The following is a 16018-nucleotide window of genomic DNA, read 5'->3' as shown; positions in this document are numbered from 1 at the left end:
GCCCTCATTCTGGTTGACGTGCCAAGCAGCAAATTATGCTGGCTTGGGTTTCTACTAACGCCACCCGCATGAACGCCTGCCCCCCCGCTGGACACCGAATCTCCTCCGTAGGCCTGCGAATTGATGTTTTGCATAAACATCCATTTGCAGCGTATGCGCAGATCTATACCATTGGTCCCCATTGTGACCCAGTGACCAACAGTATGCCAGTCTGTGCCCCCAGCGACCATCCTTAAACCAGTCTGCGCTGCCACCACCAACCAACATTAAACCAGTCTGCCCCCCCACCGACTAATCATAAACCAGTCTGCGCCCCCAGAGACCAACATTAAAGCAGTCTGTGCCCAGAATGACCAACATCTCCTATGCAAAGTAGAGGAATCCATTTGCAGAGAGGTGCTGGATAACTGCCCGACAGTCGGGATCCCGACTAACTGGGACTATTCTCCCTTATTGGGGTCCACGACCCCCATCGAGGGAGTATAGAACCTGTGGAGAGCAAAGCTTGCCACCGAGCCTGCAGTGTGGCTTCTTTGCACTCGCCCCCCTTGTTGGAGCACCTGCAGTCAGGATTTCGATGTCGGGATACTGACCGTCGGTAACCCGATTGTCGGACCGCCATACCACACCCTTTGTGGACGAGCCAGTTAGCAGCCAGTCATTTCATCCTGGACTGATGAATAGGCTGCATTCTTGTAATATTAATTCATTCCCCACAAAGGAGTGGTGCAGCTCTATGTGGCAGGCGATACATAGCACATTCCAGCAAAACCTAACTACTAACATAACAGCCTCATGCCACAATATAGCCTATTGCAACATACTGAATACATCAATAAATAAGTAATTCGCCTTCCTCATAGGTATAAAGCCCCGTACACACGGGGGAGATATATTGCTCAGCAATATATTGCTAGCAATATATTACTGGGCAATATATTGCTCAGTGTCCCCTTTTCATCAGCGACCAGAGATGGTCGCTGATGAAAAGGAACCTCAGCCGGCGGTGCCGCAGAGGTAATCAGCTGGTCGCAGGAGCAAGCTCCTGTGACCAGCGATTAGAATGGGGCAGAAAACGGGAGCGCGCACCCGGCGATTTATCACCGGGGCACACTCCAATCACTGGCAATATGGTCGCCTGCGACCATATTTTCAGCGATTTCAGCCCCTATCACCCTCGTGTGTACACAGCTTAACTGGAAGCGGCTGTAGCTCAGAAGGTAGACATAGGAGTGGACCACCCTGAATATACAGAGGCGGCGCTCATTACACATAACCACCTGTACTAACAGAAACAACACTCGCTGTACTACAGGAAAACAGCTTATAGCAGCAGCCATTTGACACCATCCTACTAGTTCTCTAGAGAGGCGTATGCTTGGGGTGGAGTAGCGGGGCCCAAATTATATTTTTGCACGTGGGTTCACCACCCACAAATGCCGACACTGACAGGCAACTAAATCACACCAGATGGAGCACAGATAGTTTAGTATTAGCTATTAGCCAATAACCTGTTAATAAACAACCACTATACAGTACAACTAATACACTGTTAAAAGAATGCGGTTTAGAAGGTCAGTGTCGATTCATATGATATTTCCTGTTAAAATGCAAAATAGATGAAATAAGGAGAGAGGAACAGAAGAGAGGCAGAAGGGATGATTGGAAGGGTGAATAGAGGACTGATGTGCAAAGGTGATGAATTGAGCGCTAAAAGGTGTAAGATGAGGTAATGGAAGAGTATCCTAAAGTGTGAGTGAGGTGTGTGGTCAGAGTGATGGATGGATGGTGCAGGGAAGTGAGGGAGGTGGAGAGAGGGGATAGAATGAGCGAGAGGTGTATAGAGGAGTACTGTATACCTTTCTTCAAGCATACCAATCCACCTCATACATCAATACTTTAATTCCCCCATGTATCTTTCCCAGTTCAACCCCTAACTGTCCACTCCTTTCCCTTATTATGTAAGCTAATACAGGCAGGGCCCTCCTGTACTACTGTACTTCACTAATTCCCTTGACATCTGTCCTACACAGTCTGTGGTGTGATTTTGATGCTTGGTACTTAGTGTTCATTCTAGCACCCACTATCTTTGAAAACCCATGCAGTTCCGGTTCCCTACCTGGGGTGTCGCTGTCTGCTGTTGTGTTTCTAGCACAGGTCTGGTTTTTCATATCAGTGATGATATACAGACCACACTGTGCTAGAAGTACTACAGCAGACAGCGACACCCCAGGCAGGGAAGAGGAACTGCATGGGTTTTCAAAGATAGCAGGTGCTAGAATGAACACTATTACTTATGCAGTGGTCTGCCATTGTGCATTGTACTCTGATAGCATTATCTGTTCCCATGTACAGCGCTGCATACACTTTGTGGTGCCTTATAAATAAAAGTTAATAAATATTGGTGTATGGATATGTGGCATTAGCAGGGTGTATATATTAGCCAAATGATTGGTGATCGAGAGGGGTGGGATGAATGTTTGTGTTAAGCTAGTGTAGGTTTCTGGGGAGGAAGGGGGCTAGTCAGCATGGAGGTGAATGGTAGCTGAGTGTGAGTCAGGCAGCAAGGAGGTGACTGGTGATTGAGAGGGAATGGAGTGGCAGGGAGGTGACTGGTGGGTGAGAAGCAAGGTTAGTGGGGCTGCATGGAGGTAAACGGTGGTTGAGAGCAAGGGAAGTGGGGCTGCATGGAGGTGAGAACAAGGTTAGTGGGGCTGCATGGAGGTGAGAACAAGGTTAGTGGGCCTGCATGGAGGTGAGAACAAGGTTAGTGGGGCTGCATGGAGGTGAGAACAAGGTTAGTGGGGCTGCATGGAGGTGAGAACAAGGTTAGTGGGGCTGCATGGAGGTGAGAACAAGGTTAGTGGGGCTGCATGGAGGTGAGAACAAGGTTAGTGGGGCTGCATGGAGGTGAGAACAAGGTTAGTGGGGCTGCATGGAGGTGAGAACAAGGTTAGTGGGGCTGCATGGAGGTGAGAACAAGGTTAGTGGGGCTGCATGGAGGTGAGAACAAGGTTAGTGGGGCTGCAAGGAGGTGAGAACAAGGTTAGTGGGGCTGCATGGAGGTGAGAACAAGGTTAGTGGGGCTGCATGGAGGTGAGAACAAGGTTAGTGGGGCTGCATGAAGGTGAGAACAAGGCTAGTGGGGCTGCATGAAGGTGAGAACAAGGCTAGTGGGGCTGCGTGGAAGTAAACGTTGAGTGAGAGCAAGGGAAGTGGGGCAGCATTGAGGTGAGAACAAGGTTAGTGGGGTAGTGGGGCTGCATGGAGGTAAATGGTGGAGGAGAGCAACATTAGTTGGGCGGCATGGAGGTGAGAACAAGGTAAGTGGGGTGGCATGGAGGTGAATGGTGGGTGAGAGCAAGATCAGTGGGGTGGCATGGAGGTGAATGGTGGGTGAGAGCAAGGTCAGTGGGGTGGCATGGAGGTGAATTTTGGGGGAGAGCAAGGTTAGTGGGTGAGAACTAGGTTAGTGTTAGCATAGAGGGATGTAGCGATTGGGTAGGGGGTATATGGAGTTGGGGATACATTCGACCGGCACTCCAATGTGACATTAGTACCTGTGATTTGGGGAAAAAACTCCTATTTCATGTCCACACACATAAGCAGCTCTCATCAGATTTCACAAAATGTGGTAAATTATATTCCAGTTTCAAATGTGGTTATTTACCCATTTGAAGTTTTGAAATATAATTTACCACATATGGTAAACATCATTGCGAAACCTGAGGAGTGCCAGCTACTTGTGGATATAGATAGATAGCAAGTAAGTTTTATTTATATAGCGCACTTTCTCCAACAGGACAGATAGATAGATAGATAGATAGATAGATAGATAGATAGATAGATAGATAGATATTGTACTTTTTTAAATTATTATTATTATTATTATTATTATTATTTATTCTTGGTCAGGGGACAGGTTTATAGAAGAAAACTGGTTTCTCTGCACTATATTATGTGAAAGCAGCTCTATTGGTAGTTAGAAAATCTTGTCAAAATAAGAGCACTATTTAGGACAGGGTAAAGTGAATAGAATGGAAATGACAGAAAAGATAATGAATAAAATGAATATATGAAAATGTATATAATGGAAAATAATAAATAGAAGTAAAATAAATAAAAATAAATATAAAATAACAAATAGCAATTTGTGTAATTTTTTGTTATAATTTTATATCTATTTTTTATTTTGTTTATTTGACTTCTTATTATTTTTTTTCATTATATATATACTATTGAGGTCATTCAGGTTCTCACTCAAACTTACAAATTCGCAACAGTGAGCGATGTTTTATGACTGCACATGCACATAAACATTTACGCACATATGCAGCCATGGCGAATTGATTATTCACTGACCACTCGCCAACAGCACTGCGGGTTGGGGGCAGGGGCAGTGGCGGGGCTGCTGTTGCGCCCATGGGAGTTTCCAGCTTATCATAGGCGTTCCCATGAAAGTGCTGGGTGTTCCCATGGTGATTTGCCGATGACGCAGGGGGCGGGCAGCTGATGTCAGAGGATGTCAGCTGCCCGCTCGCTTCCCGCACAGGGTGCTCGCAGATGTAAGACACCAGGGAGGTGTCTTACATCTGCGAGCACTATAGAAATCATTTGATGGTCGGCGACCATCAAATGATTTCCTCCCCGCATGCAGAACATCCATTCGCATGTATGCAGGGAAACTCGGCGTGCGAGGAGGGGGTGGATGGTCATGTGGGCTGTGTTGGTTGACTCGAAAAGCTGTGAATTTCGCAGCTTCGCGAATCAACCTGAATGACCTTTTATATTCTTTATCTTAAAAATAAGAGCGCTAATTAGGATCATGATAAGTGAATGGAAAATTCACTTATCCTAATCCTAATTAGCGCTCTTATTTTTACTGGGGGAGATGTATATTGGGGGACGGGAAGATCTGTGTATTGGGGATATATATATATATATATATTGGGGGTCGGGAAGATCTGTATATATACGGGGACATGTATATGAGGGGTGGCAGGAGAGATCTGTGTATTGGGGAACATATATACTGGGGGAGATCTGTGTATTGGGGACATGTATATGGGGAAGGGTACAGGGGAGATCTGTATATTGGGGGGACATGTATATGGGGGAGAGCTGTTTATTAGGGGACATGTATATGGGGAGGGGTACAGGGAGATCTATATATTGGGTGACGTATATTGGGGAGATCTGTGTGTTGGGGGACATGTATATTGGGGACAGGGGAGATCTGTATATTGGGGGACATGTATATGAAGATAGGGAAGATCTTATATAGAGGGAAATGTATATTGGGGGGATCTGTGTATTGGGGGACATGTATATTGGGGGAGATCTGAACATTGGTGGACATGTATATTGGGAGGAGCAGGGAAAATCTGTATATTGGGGGACATGTGGGGACAGGGGAGATCTGTATATTGGGGGTCATGTATATGGGGTGACGGGGGAGATCTGTATATTGGGGGACTCTGTATATTGGACATGTATATGGGGTGACAAGTGAGATCTGTATATTGGGGGACTCTGTATATTGGACGACATGTATATGGGGTGACAAGTGAGATCTGTATATTGGGGCGGGGGGATGTATATTAAGGATCGGTGTATATCTCCTGCCTCCGTATCACCGGCTGTGTGACCTACACCGTGACCCCCGCGTGTAATGACAGTAGCACTCCCGCAGGACGATCCCCGCACCGGTCACACAGCGATGATATTACGGACAAGGCTCCGGGCGGCCACATGCTGCCAGCGCCCGGTGTCACCCAGGTGACAGCCCACGGGTCACCGCAACATGCCGGCTTATATTATCCAGTCCGCCGCACTCTCTCTGCCCTTCACCGGCCTACATCCCGGCAGACTGCTGCCTGTCACCAACAAGACGGCTCACCTCCCTCCTGACGTTTAATAGCGAGTAATAGTCATCGTTATCGAAGTCCTCATCCATCAAGGCCGCCGCCATCTTCACAACCTTTCACCTCGCTCTCCGGTAACGTACAGTAGCCGCGTCGGACTATCATAGCGACACCTACAACACTGGGGTGGAACTACATGGCTTGTGCTGGCTGCAGCTGCTGGACAGCTCCTCCACTAATTCCCTGTACAAAAACTTAGAAGTGTATTGTAAAGCAATACAACTTATTCTGGGTGTGGATCAAAGGTCGACATGACAATAGTCCACACATTAAAAGTTTTTCACGTTTTTTTATGTCAATGTCGAGTCGACACCAGTCAACATGGACCCCCAATTAGTGGAACACTCACCCTTGCATGGTTCGCTTTGTTGATTCACGCATGCATACCTCCCAACATGATCCTCTCCAGGAGGGACAGAATGCTCTGCTCCTGGACTTTCCTCTTAATGCATGATTGCAGTCACCTGTGTTGAACAGGGTAATTGAAAAGAAAAGCGTTTTAAACACAGGTGACTGCAATCATATAGTAAGAGGAAAGTCCAGGAGCAGAGCATTCTGTCCCTCCTGGACATGGGTCATGTTGGGAGGTATGCGCATGGTGCCTTGCTCCATTAATACTTTGCTTGGTACACTTTACTGTTCCAAATGAAAGTCTGCGTGGATCGTAAGGTATAAAAAATGTTGACCATTTGCTTCTACCGACCTTTTGTCAATGTCAGTCTTGTGCCTGTCAACCGATAGTAGTCGACCTATTGACTGCCAACCTAGACAACAGTGTTCGGCTGGTCCACGTGGAAGGGGGGGAAGGCACAACAGAATCCCCCGGTGGGCCCCTCCGCATGGTGCCCTACCTCCACATGGGGCTATTGTGTATTTTCTACTTTGCATTGCCATTATTATCATTTATGCACTAGCAGTATTTACTATATATATACCGGTACATTTATATTGCACTTAGTAAGTGTTAGCCAAACTTCAGTGGCAACTGGCCACACCCCTTCTAGAGATCAGCCACACCCCTAAACAGGGGGTCCCTATCACTGCATTCCCCAGTGGACCCTTCATGTCCCAGTCCAACACTGCTAGATGCTGTGCACCTATCAACCGGTACCAATTGCCCTAATGCTGGCATAAAAACTAGATGTCCCTCTCTCTCTCTCTCTCTCTCTCTCTCTCTGCTGTCCCCCCTTTTCTTATCAGCACATCATTTTATTATATAGATCCGTAGATTTGCCTTTCTTATTCTAATTGTAACTGTTGTTGGCCTCAATAGAAAAACAATAAAATATATTGTCCGACATTGTCCGACATAGATATAAAAAAAAAACACTTTGCACCCAGACAGGTAAAAAAACAAAAACCCAGTCCTCACAGGAATAAATAAAACACATTGGCCCCAACAGGAAAAAAATAAAACATACATTATTTCCCCAATCACCCACAGAGGACTGACCTGTTTGCAGTGCTTGCTATCAGGCTTGGCTCTGACCCCAAAGGCTGTTGAGCTCCCAACACAAGATTTCTTGTGAGCTGTAGTTTATTGTGATCACTGTGCCATAAATCTGAACTATCCATATTACAGCAGGACAGTCCGGCTAATTGGAGACTATCCCGCTGTCCCTCCTGCAGGTTGTAGTGTCCCATGGGTGGGGGAAGGTCAGTTGGGGGGAGCTGGAGATCACCATTGCTGGAGTTCACTGAAGAGATGTAGTAAGGGAGGTGGGGAAGGCAGGGAGGGAGCTGAGGGGTTTCCAAGGATGGTTAGTGCATGTCTCTGTGGCCAAGGATGGTAGAGAGAATAGTTCATATACATGGGGCTGGAGTTAGGGTGGGCAATGTAGGTCCTTGGGGCTGTGGGTGGCCAGGGGGTAGGGTGAAGAGTGTATGTTCCTTGGCTGGGTAGGTTGGGTTATGGATATGATCTTGAGTTGGGGTTGATGGTTAGGGTGGGTACCGTACAGCAAGGACAGGTTCTAGGGCTGGTTAGCCTATTTCCCCACCATTAGAGCCAACTTGGAAAAATATATAGGAAGTATTTTTTTGGGTACTTGTTTAGCAGCGTCTGTGTCCCCTTGCGGGGCTTGCTTCACTCGCCCATGCTATGGGCTCGGTAGCTTGCTACGCTCGCCACGCTATCTAAAATCAACTCCATGCCAACGTGGATAGTGGGGGTATGAACTATTCACATTGGCATGGACTTTATTTTCGAAAGTTTGCAGAGCACCGAACCCGGAAGTAGAGGGCAGCCATGCTGCTGCCGTGAAACTAAACAAGAACCATTTTTAGGCTTATTTTCAATAATGCAATATTTGTAATGTCATTAAAAATACTTGCAACTTTATTAACAAAAGACATAGGAGGGTATTCAATGCCTGACAATAGTAGTAAATATCATCAGTTTTTGCCTATTATTGATCGAAATCACATTCAACCTATTTAATGTTTTTCTTTTTTTTTCAGATCAGTGAATCCACGTCTTTTTAGCATATCTGGCTTTTCTAAGGCACGAGTCTGCAATGGCTGCAGTGTCAGACCATCTGGAAGAGGGGAGCATAGGACCAGCCCAACTGAAATCCTCGGCTTTCGCGGTGGACCAAGCCCCGATTATGGACAGGATAAGGCGCCCTGTGTACCAAATATTGCCATCAATTTCTGTTTATGATTAAACACTGGTATCACACACAGAACAAGTTAAATGTGTTGCTAAAGTGGGACAGAAAATGCGATTGTTAATTAACATGAAATAATATGCACCAGACATCCCCACTAACATTATATGCACAGTTGTGATTTTCTCAGATTTATTAACTAACTCACTAAGCAAGGCAATAAGGGACCAATTAATTCTTACGTTGTTAATAAGAAATAAAGTATCCTGGTAGGAAATGTTTGATTAAAGATACATGCAAGGGGTGAAATCAGTATACTGAAAATAGTGATAATAGATGTATTAATAGGAGAAAACCCTTTAATCTGAAAGTAAATTATGTTTAGGGAGGTAATACTCGTACACTGCTTATCCAGTAATAGCACGGACTCTGCAGATGTCTTTATTTGGCTAAATAAAACAGAAAAGAAATACTGATCTGATCAAATGTTATTTTTTTTGTTATTGAATTTAATTCACAGAATAAAAAGAAAGATATAAAGATGTAGAAAATGACTAAATTTGACATGAAGCATTTATCCATTTAGTGCTATTACCATGCAGTTTCAGTTAAACAAAGATTGCAGCTAGACTGATCTTATACCTATCCCCTACTAAGGGCCTGGCATGGAATGCCGACCAGACTCCAGAGTGATGTCACACTGATCCTGCCATGGAGAATACCCAGGGACAGCGCAGGACAAGGACCTGCGTCGCAAGACGCACCAACATGCGGGTAAGGAATGCAGACGCAAATGCACACTGAGGTTTCTGACAGGGCCTTTGTTAGGGTCATGTGAGCCATGCAATCATTTGGGATACCTTCAGCCAGTGTCTCGACAGCGGGGCAGATGTATTAAGCCTGTAAAATCAAAGGTGATAACCAATGGCTTCTGGACTGCAGAGTCCCTCCCCCCCCCCCCCCCCCCCCCAAGTAAAATCTGCCATTGTGTTCTGAATAAATGAATCCAGATGCAGTCTTTGAGACACCACTGGCTTCACTGTGATTGGAAGTGACTTCCTATTGGAAGTCCAACCTGTCAGTCTCCCAAGGCAGTCTCATTGGAAGGTGTTCCCTCCCTCCGGGATGCCTCTATGGGCTGCTTCTGCTGCAGCCCTATAGAATCCGGGGTATAAAATCCAGGGTATGTACATATGCAGAACCGAGGCTGATACTGCCTATGTGGCGGATCCGGTGCCTGTCACCTACATACATTAATTAAATAAAGCCTCTTACATGTGCCTCTAGGCAGTGGGAAGCAACAGTGTCCTTGGAGTGAGGACAGGACATAGCCATGCAGGAATCACATCAGCTGTGTGTTCTTTTGGCAGGTTATCTGTTTTCTTTAGAACCCGCTATTCGTGGGTGTTTGAAAAGGGGACAGGGCTAAATCCCATGGGTGGGGCTTAATCACGGGCCACAACAATGGGTTTAAAACATTTTTTGTCTGTCATGGGGGTTTCTGGGTACACATAAACCCCCCCTGTGTGCGTCACTGCATTCGATGGTTGCTGACCATCGAAAGATTTCTTCGGCTTTTGCTCTGAAAAGTAAGTCCATACTTACTTTTCAGATGCCTGCAGATGACCAAACTGGGGTAGGTTTGGGGTAAGGTAGCCCGATTGATGATAACTATTTTTCTGCTTTTACAATCCTGCCAGTAATGCTGCTTTCAGACCGCATAACTGGCTTTGACCCTGTATTTGGAAACGTTTCCAAAAACGGGTCTGCCAGATAAAAACCCTTTCACACCGCAGCACTTAAACGGTATATTACCGTTTAAGTGCCGATTTTTTGACACTGGCAGACCCGTTTTTGGAAACTTTCCAAATACAGGGTCAAAGCCAGTGCAGCCTTCAGCCCTCCCCTCCGTGCAGCCCCCCCCCCCCTCGCGTGTCGACCGAGAGCATGTCGACGCCCCCCGCGCATGTCGACGCCCCCCGCGCATGTCGACGCCCCCCCCACCCCACCCCGCGTGTCGGCGCCCCCCCCCCCGTGTCGACTTACCCCGTGCCGGTACCTCCGTTGTGGACTGCAGCTCAGTATGCTCGGAAAGCACTTATGAAAAAAGTGTCTTCCAGAAAATGGCTGCCCCATAGGAAACCATGTTTAAAAAAACTGTCTTCCGTATGGGGGGCAGCCATTTTCTGAAAGACACTTTTTTCATAAGTGCTTTCCGAGCATACTGAGCTGCAGTGCCGGGAACCACAACGGAGATACCGGCACGGGGTAAGTCGACACGGGGGGGGGCGCCGACACGCGCGGGGGGGGGGGTCGACACGCGGGGGGGCCGTCGACACGCGCGGGGGGTGTCGACACGCGCGGGGGGGGGGGCTCCAGTGCTGTGAATACTTAATGAGCGCTCATTAAGTATTCACTGTGCTGAATTTAGGACCCAGCTCATTGGCTGGGTCCTAAATACCGTTTCTGAGCCGATTTTTGCGCTAAAATACCGGTTCAGAAACGGGTAGGACCCTGCATTTTAACCGGTTAGAAAAAACGGCATTTTCTAACCGGTTAAGTGGGACTGGACCTTTCAGACCGCACACATTACCGTTTTAAAACGGTAAAAAAACGGCAATTTACCGTTTTAAAAGTGCGGTCTGAAAGGGGCATAACTGATACGCATATTATACCTGTAACAATCACAAAGAAGACAGCTGCTCTTTTTCTCTAAATATGTAATGCTGCCCATACACTTATGCAATCAGATTCAATGCAACATCGAAATGCGAATCCAGTCACATTTTATGGTGCAAAAAAGTGCCCCGTTTAGCACTTGAAGTCGCATGCCAACTTGCGATGGCACATCGGGTGCTGGAAGAGGGCAGGCACCTCTACCACCACCGCTGACCCCTGCCACCTGCTAGTGCTCCTCCGCAGCACTAAACTACACAGACGGATGCCAGCAGCGGTCTCTCTGGCCCCCTCTCCCCAAACCCGCCGCCACCAAAAAGTGTTCCCTCCACAGAAGACTACACCAGAACCCTTTAAACCAGGCACGTCCAACCTGCGGCCCTCCAGATGTGCTAAAACTACACATCCCAGCATGCCTTGCCACAATTTGGCTATTAGGGAATGCTAGAATGATGGCAATGCATGCTGGGATGTGTAGTTTTAGCACATCTGGAGGGCCGCAGGTTGAACATGCCTGCTTTAAACCCATGTTCCTGGGTCTTTTCTCTCTTAGAAAAGAGTTGTTGTATTTGGGATGAAGGTTGTATGTTTGTCATGTCCTGAGTTTGTAACAAGGGTCAGATGAAGAAAGTACTGTATATGACAGATAAGAAGGGCATAGACTACTTTATTACAGCCGGTGTGATCACTGATTACTGTGGAGGCTCTGCTGAGATATATTCTGTACAATAAAAATACAGTATCAGACACCATCTTGCTTTCTTAACATTTCTGGAGTTGGGGAGTTTCCTGTAACTGTAATACAGTATTTTTATTGTCGTTATAATGGAATCTCACAGACTTTTACAAATTGCAGTGTCACTTTCCAGCAATTATGGCTTCTATAATACACTGGGGAACAGCCAGCGCCTTGTCCTATACTAGGGACATTTTCTGCTATATATATGTTTTCAAATCAAATAAATGAACTATAATTAGCAGCAGCAGCAATGATTTGGGGTTAAACTCTGTGTGTTCAGCCTTAGAAAGCTACTAGCGCTAGGCTTAACTAAGCACACACTTAGGGGCCAATTATGGGTCAAACGTATTGATCCGAATTTGGCCCCTGCTCTGATGGTTGGGGTTTTGCATACGCATTTCTGCCTGCTTTCACGTAGCTTTGTATTATACAATGCACGTCTTAAATGTATTCTCCCCAAGAGGTCTCCATCCCAATATGCATGCGCATAGCGCCTATTCATTGTGACAGAGGGGCTGGGGGCATGATCAGCAGGTCTCAGAGTGCTGGCCATACCATCCACAGTGAGGAAAATGGGTGCTTGGCCTCGTGGGAGTATCCCAATTGTAGGCCACACCCCCTGGGTGGAAGATCACGCCCCCTATTTTCATCCTCGTGTCTTCTGCTCTCGCACTGCCACCAACGTTGGAAGGTATGCAATGTGGTGCACAATGTTATAATGAAGAGATTACACTTTCTTCTCATTCATTAAGTGCAAAAGAAAATTGCACGTTACAGAGGGGGTAAAATAAGAATAGTTTATTACTCTATCCGCTGACCATTACAAGGTAGCACAGACAACCGGGCAAATCATATTACTCAACTTTTCTTGCAGCAGCTGACAATCCGCCCGCACAATCCACTGGAGACAGCTACCAGCGGCCTCTTATTTACTGGTAGTCACCGGCAGTTGCTCTATTATTGTATGTCAAAAAGAAATAGCTTAAGTGACGACGGATAAAGGTTATGCTACTTCCATATTGATCCGGGGGCCCCTGAGAGTTGCATAACGTCAGCACTTGCACAAGATCTGTGATTATAATCCGGCATCGTAAGAGCTGTCACGGACACAAGAGGTGTCAGTGTCACACCTAGCAATTAGGTACTACATAGGTGTCCCTATAGAAGAAGAACCCAGCTGCTAGCACTGCATGTTACAGTCATTTGTTACAAATATCTAACATGGTAATACTACCAATTTATTTACAATAAATAAGTCACCAGGAAGAATTGCATGTCTGGAGTCTGGAATACTGATTAATTTATGTGTTGCAAACAGGGCATAAAGCAATGATTTATCTAACTCTCGCAGCAAAACCTATATATCATTGATCAGGTCTTTGCAGGACACATTAAGAGGATCAGATTAGCTGACAACTTGCAGAAGCCTTGAGCCCCTTTTCGCTGTTGGGAATCATTACGGACTTATCGGAAGAGAGGAACGGGAATAAAGACACGGTTGGCTTTTCTTAGTAAGATTTACTGTAAAATATTTATCTTGCAGATCAGGGTTGCCTACTTTCAGGCTGCCCTCATCAGGAGGGCAACCAGCTATAGGAAGCAAGGGGCGGGGTCGGCGGCTGTTTCATGAAAGGGGAGGGGTCAGAGGTGGCGCTCAGCAATTGATTCTTGTGTGGGGGGCGTGGCCATTGTGATCAAATTATCATAGTCATGCCCATAGGCGAATCTAGGGGGTGGTCTGGGGGTGCACAGGACCACCCATTATCCCATTTTGTAGCTAAGGGATGGGGCTTTCCAACGAGCCCAGCCCCGTGTCTCTAGCCCCCTGGGAACCGGAGATCCTGCCAGGCAATGCTGGAACGTTTTCCCTATAGGATAACATGGGACCCGCTAATTCCGACCCGCACCCAGTTCAACAGCTGCCAGTTCTCCTTCTGCATCACTGAAGCTCAAGGTTGATCTCAGTCAAACCCAAATCGCCGGGCCTTCAATCTGATACCAGGCTGGATCCATATGGGTTAATTGGTTCCAGGGATATTGAGGTTAAACTGATTTTTTTTTCATTTCTTAAGTGTTATTTCATGACTGTTTATGTTCTTTGAGGGCAGATTTCTCTGGAACCAAACAGCCCATTTCACGGGACCAAAATCATTCGAAGCCAACTCAAAAGTTCTTTAATATGATACTGGTCTCATGTAAATGGGTTAGTTGGTTCCGAAGATATAGCTGGTTGGTTAAAGGGGGGTAGGGAGAGGGGAGTGTTTGTCTCTCCCCCTCACACCAGAAAATGCAGGGACTAGGCTGGTGCATAAGGGGTCAGCCTGGGAATGTCCCTGCATGATCCTGGTACCACATTCCTGGGTAAATCCCTGCATTTTCTGTTGTGAAAGGGGTATTATTTCAAACAGTCGTGACCTGCAGTGCTCTGAATACAGCCGGGCACCCCCCTGCTCTCTGCCCAGCTGTCAATGACTGTCACCCCTGCAGCTTCCACTCCAATTCTTCTCCCCGCTTTCACCTTAGCCCGCCCCCCTTTAATCATGTGGTGCCGGCGCCCGGTGTGCTCCCCCAACGTCACGCACAACAACAGCGCGCACAATATTTCAAATGTCCACTCGGCTAGAGGGGACACCAGGAGGGGAGTGGGAGCGTGCTCTGCGCTGTGCTCTGCTCCTCTCCCCATAGAAGCAGATGCACCGCTCTCCATCTCTCCCTGCAGCAGCAGCGAAGGCTCATATAAAAATTTACAGTAAGTGGCACTTTTGGGGGCATTGCTTAATGGACGCTACAAGTGGCGGTATGTGGGGGCATTACGCATAATGTGTGGCTTAATGTGTAAGGGGCATTACGGTGTGCAGCATCATGTGTAAGCGGCATTATGTGTGCGGCATCATGTGTAATGGGTACTATGGTGTGCGGCATCATGTGTAATGGGTACTATGGTGTGCGGCATCATGTGTAATGGGTACTATGGTGTGCGGCATCATGTGTAATGGGTACTATGGTGCCATCAAGCAATAACCCTTAGCAATGAGCACGTAGGTAAGCAGCACTTATGTGGCAAATATGTAATGGGCATTACGGTTTGTTATATAGTATGTAATGGGCATCATGATGTGTGGCACAATGTGTAATGGGCATTATGGTGTGTGGCCTTATGTGTAATTGGCATTACGGCGTGTGGCTTTATGTGTAATAGGTATTATGGAGTTTGCTAAAATGTGTAATGGGCATTACTGTGTATGGTCTAAAGTGTAATACCACACCCCTTTTTGTGATGTGACACCTCCTTTCCATGAGGCCACGCCCCCTTTTTGTTGCGCAGCTACGCCGCGCAAAGGTCCCCCTGCTATTATGTCTAGTTCTGGGACCACCCATTACCCTAAATCTAGATTCGCCTATGGTCATGCCCCCAGTTGTACAATGTCGGTATTTACCGGCATTAAACATTTGGGGGGGGGGGGGGGAGACATGATGACGTCATTTGCATCATTAGGTCCCCATGGACCCCCCAGGTGGGATTGTGGGAGAGTGAGAGGCAGCTGCAGCACCATTCTGTCCTCTCTCCCAGAGCAGGTGTCCTACCTGCCACCACGCCCCTGCTTTAAAATATTTGGTACTTATGTAATATCTGGGCGCCCGATTTTTTCATCGCATCGCATGCAATATAGTGGCATACAATTCATGCGATGCGATTTTTCATTGTAAAGACCCGATTTTTAAATGTATAGTCACCCATGGGTGATTTCATACCCCCACTATCCAACTACGCATGGAGTTGTTTTTATATAGTGTGGCGAGCGGCCGCGGATTACTTCACATGTATTCTGCGGCCCCTCGCCACGCTTCGGGCTCGGTGGCTCGCTGCGCTCGCCACACTATATAACATCAACTCCATGCGTAGTTGGATAGTGGGGGTATGAAATCACCCATGGGTAACTATACAAATAAAAATCGGGTCTTTACAATGAAAAATCGCATCGCATGAATTGTATGCCACTATATTGCATGCGATGAAAAAATCGGGCGCCCAGATAATACATAAGTACCAAATATTATTTTTTTTATAC

The 16018-nt window shown here is 46.8% G+C and overlaps 1 protein-coding gene across 1 annotated transcript in view; it reads right to left on the bottom strand.

Annotated features, from left to right (window-relative positions):
- The window catches only part of DNAJC11 (DnaJ heat shock protein family (Hsp40) member C11), a 126049-nt gene extending 120004 nt beyond the window's left edge, over positions 1-6045 (bottom strand). Inside the window, exon 1 of the mRNA XM_083162954.1 lies at positions 5900-6045. Within this exon, the coding sequence (XP_083019080.1) occupies positions 5900-5971 (72 nt within the window). The 5' untranslated portion in view covers positions 5972-6045. The remainder of the gene's footprint in view (positions 1-5899) is intronic.
- Between the last annotated feature and the right edge of the window lie 9973 nt (positions 6046-16018).

This window comes from Crinia signifera, chromosome 19, assembly GCF_055691185.1.
Source record: "Crinia signifera chromosome 19, ASM5569118v1, whole genome shotgun sequence".
NCBI classification, from domain to species: domain Eukaryota; kingdom Metazoa; phylum Chordata; class Amphibia; order Anura; family Myobatrachidae; genus Crinia; species Crinia signifera.
Note: the sequence above shows the minus strand (reverse complement) of the source record. Positions and strands in the feature narration are given on the sequence as shown.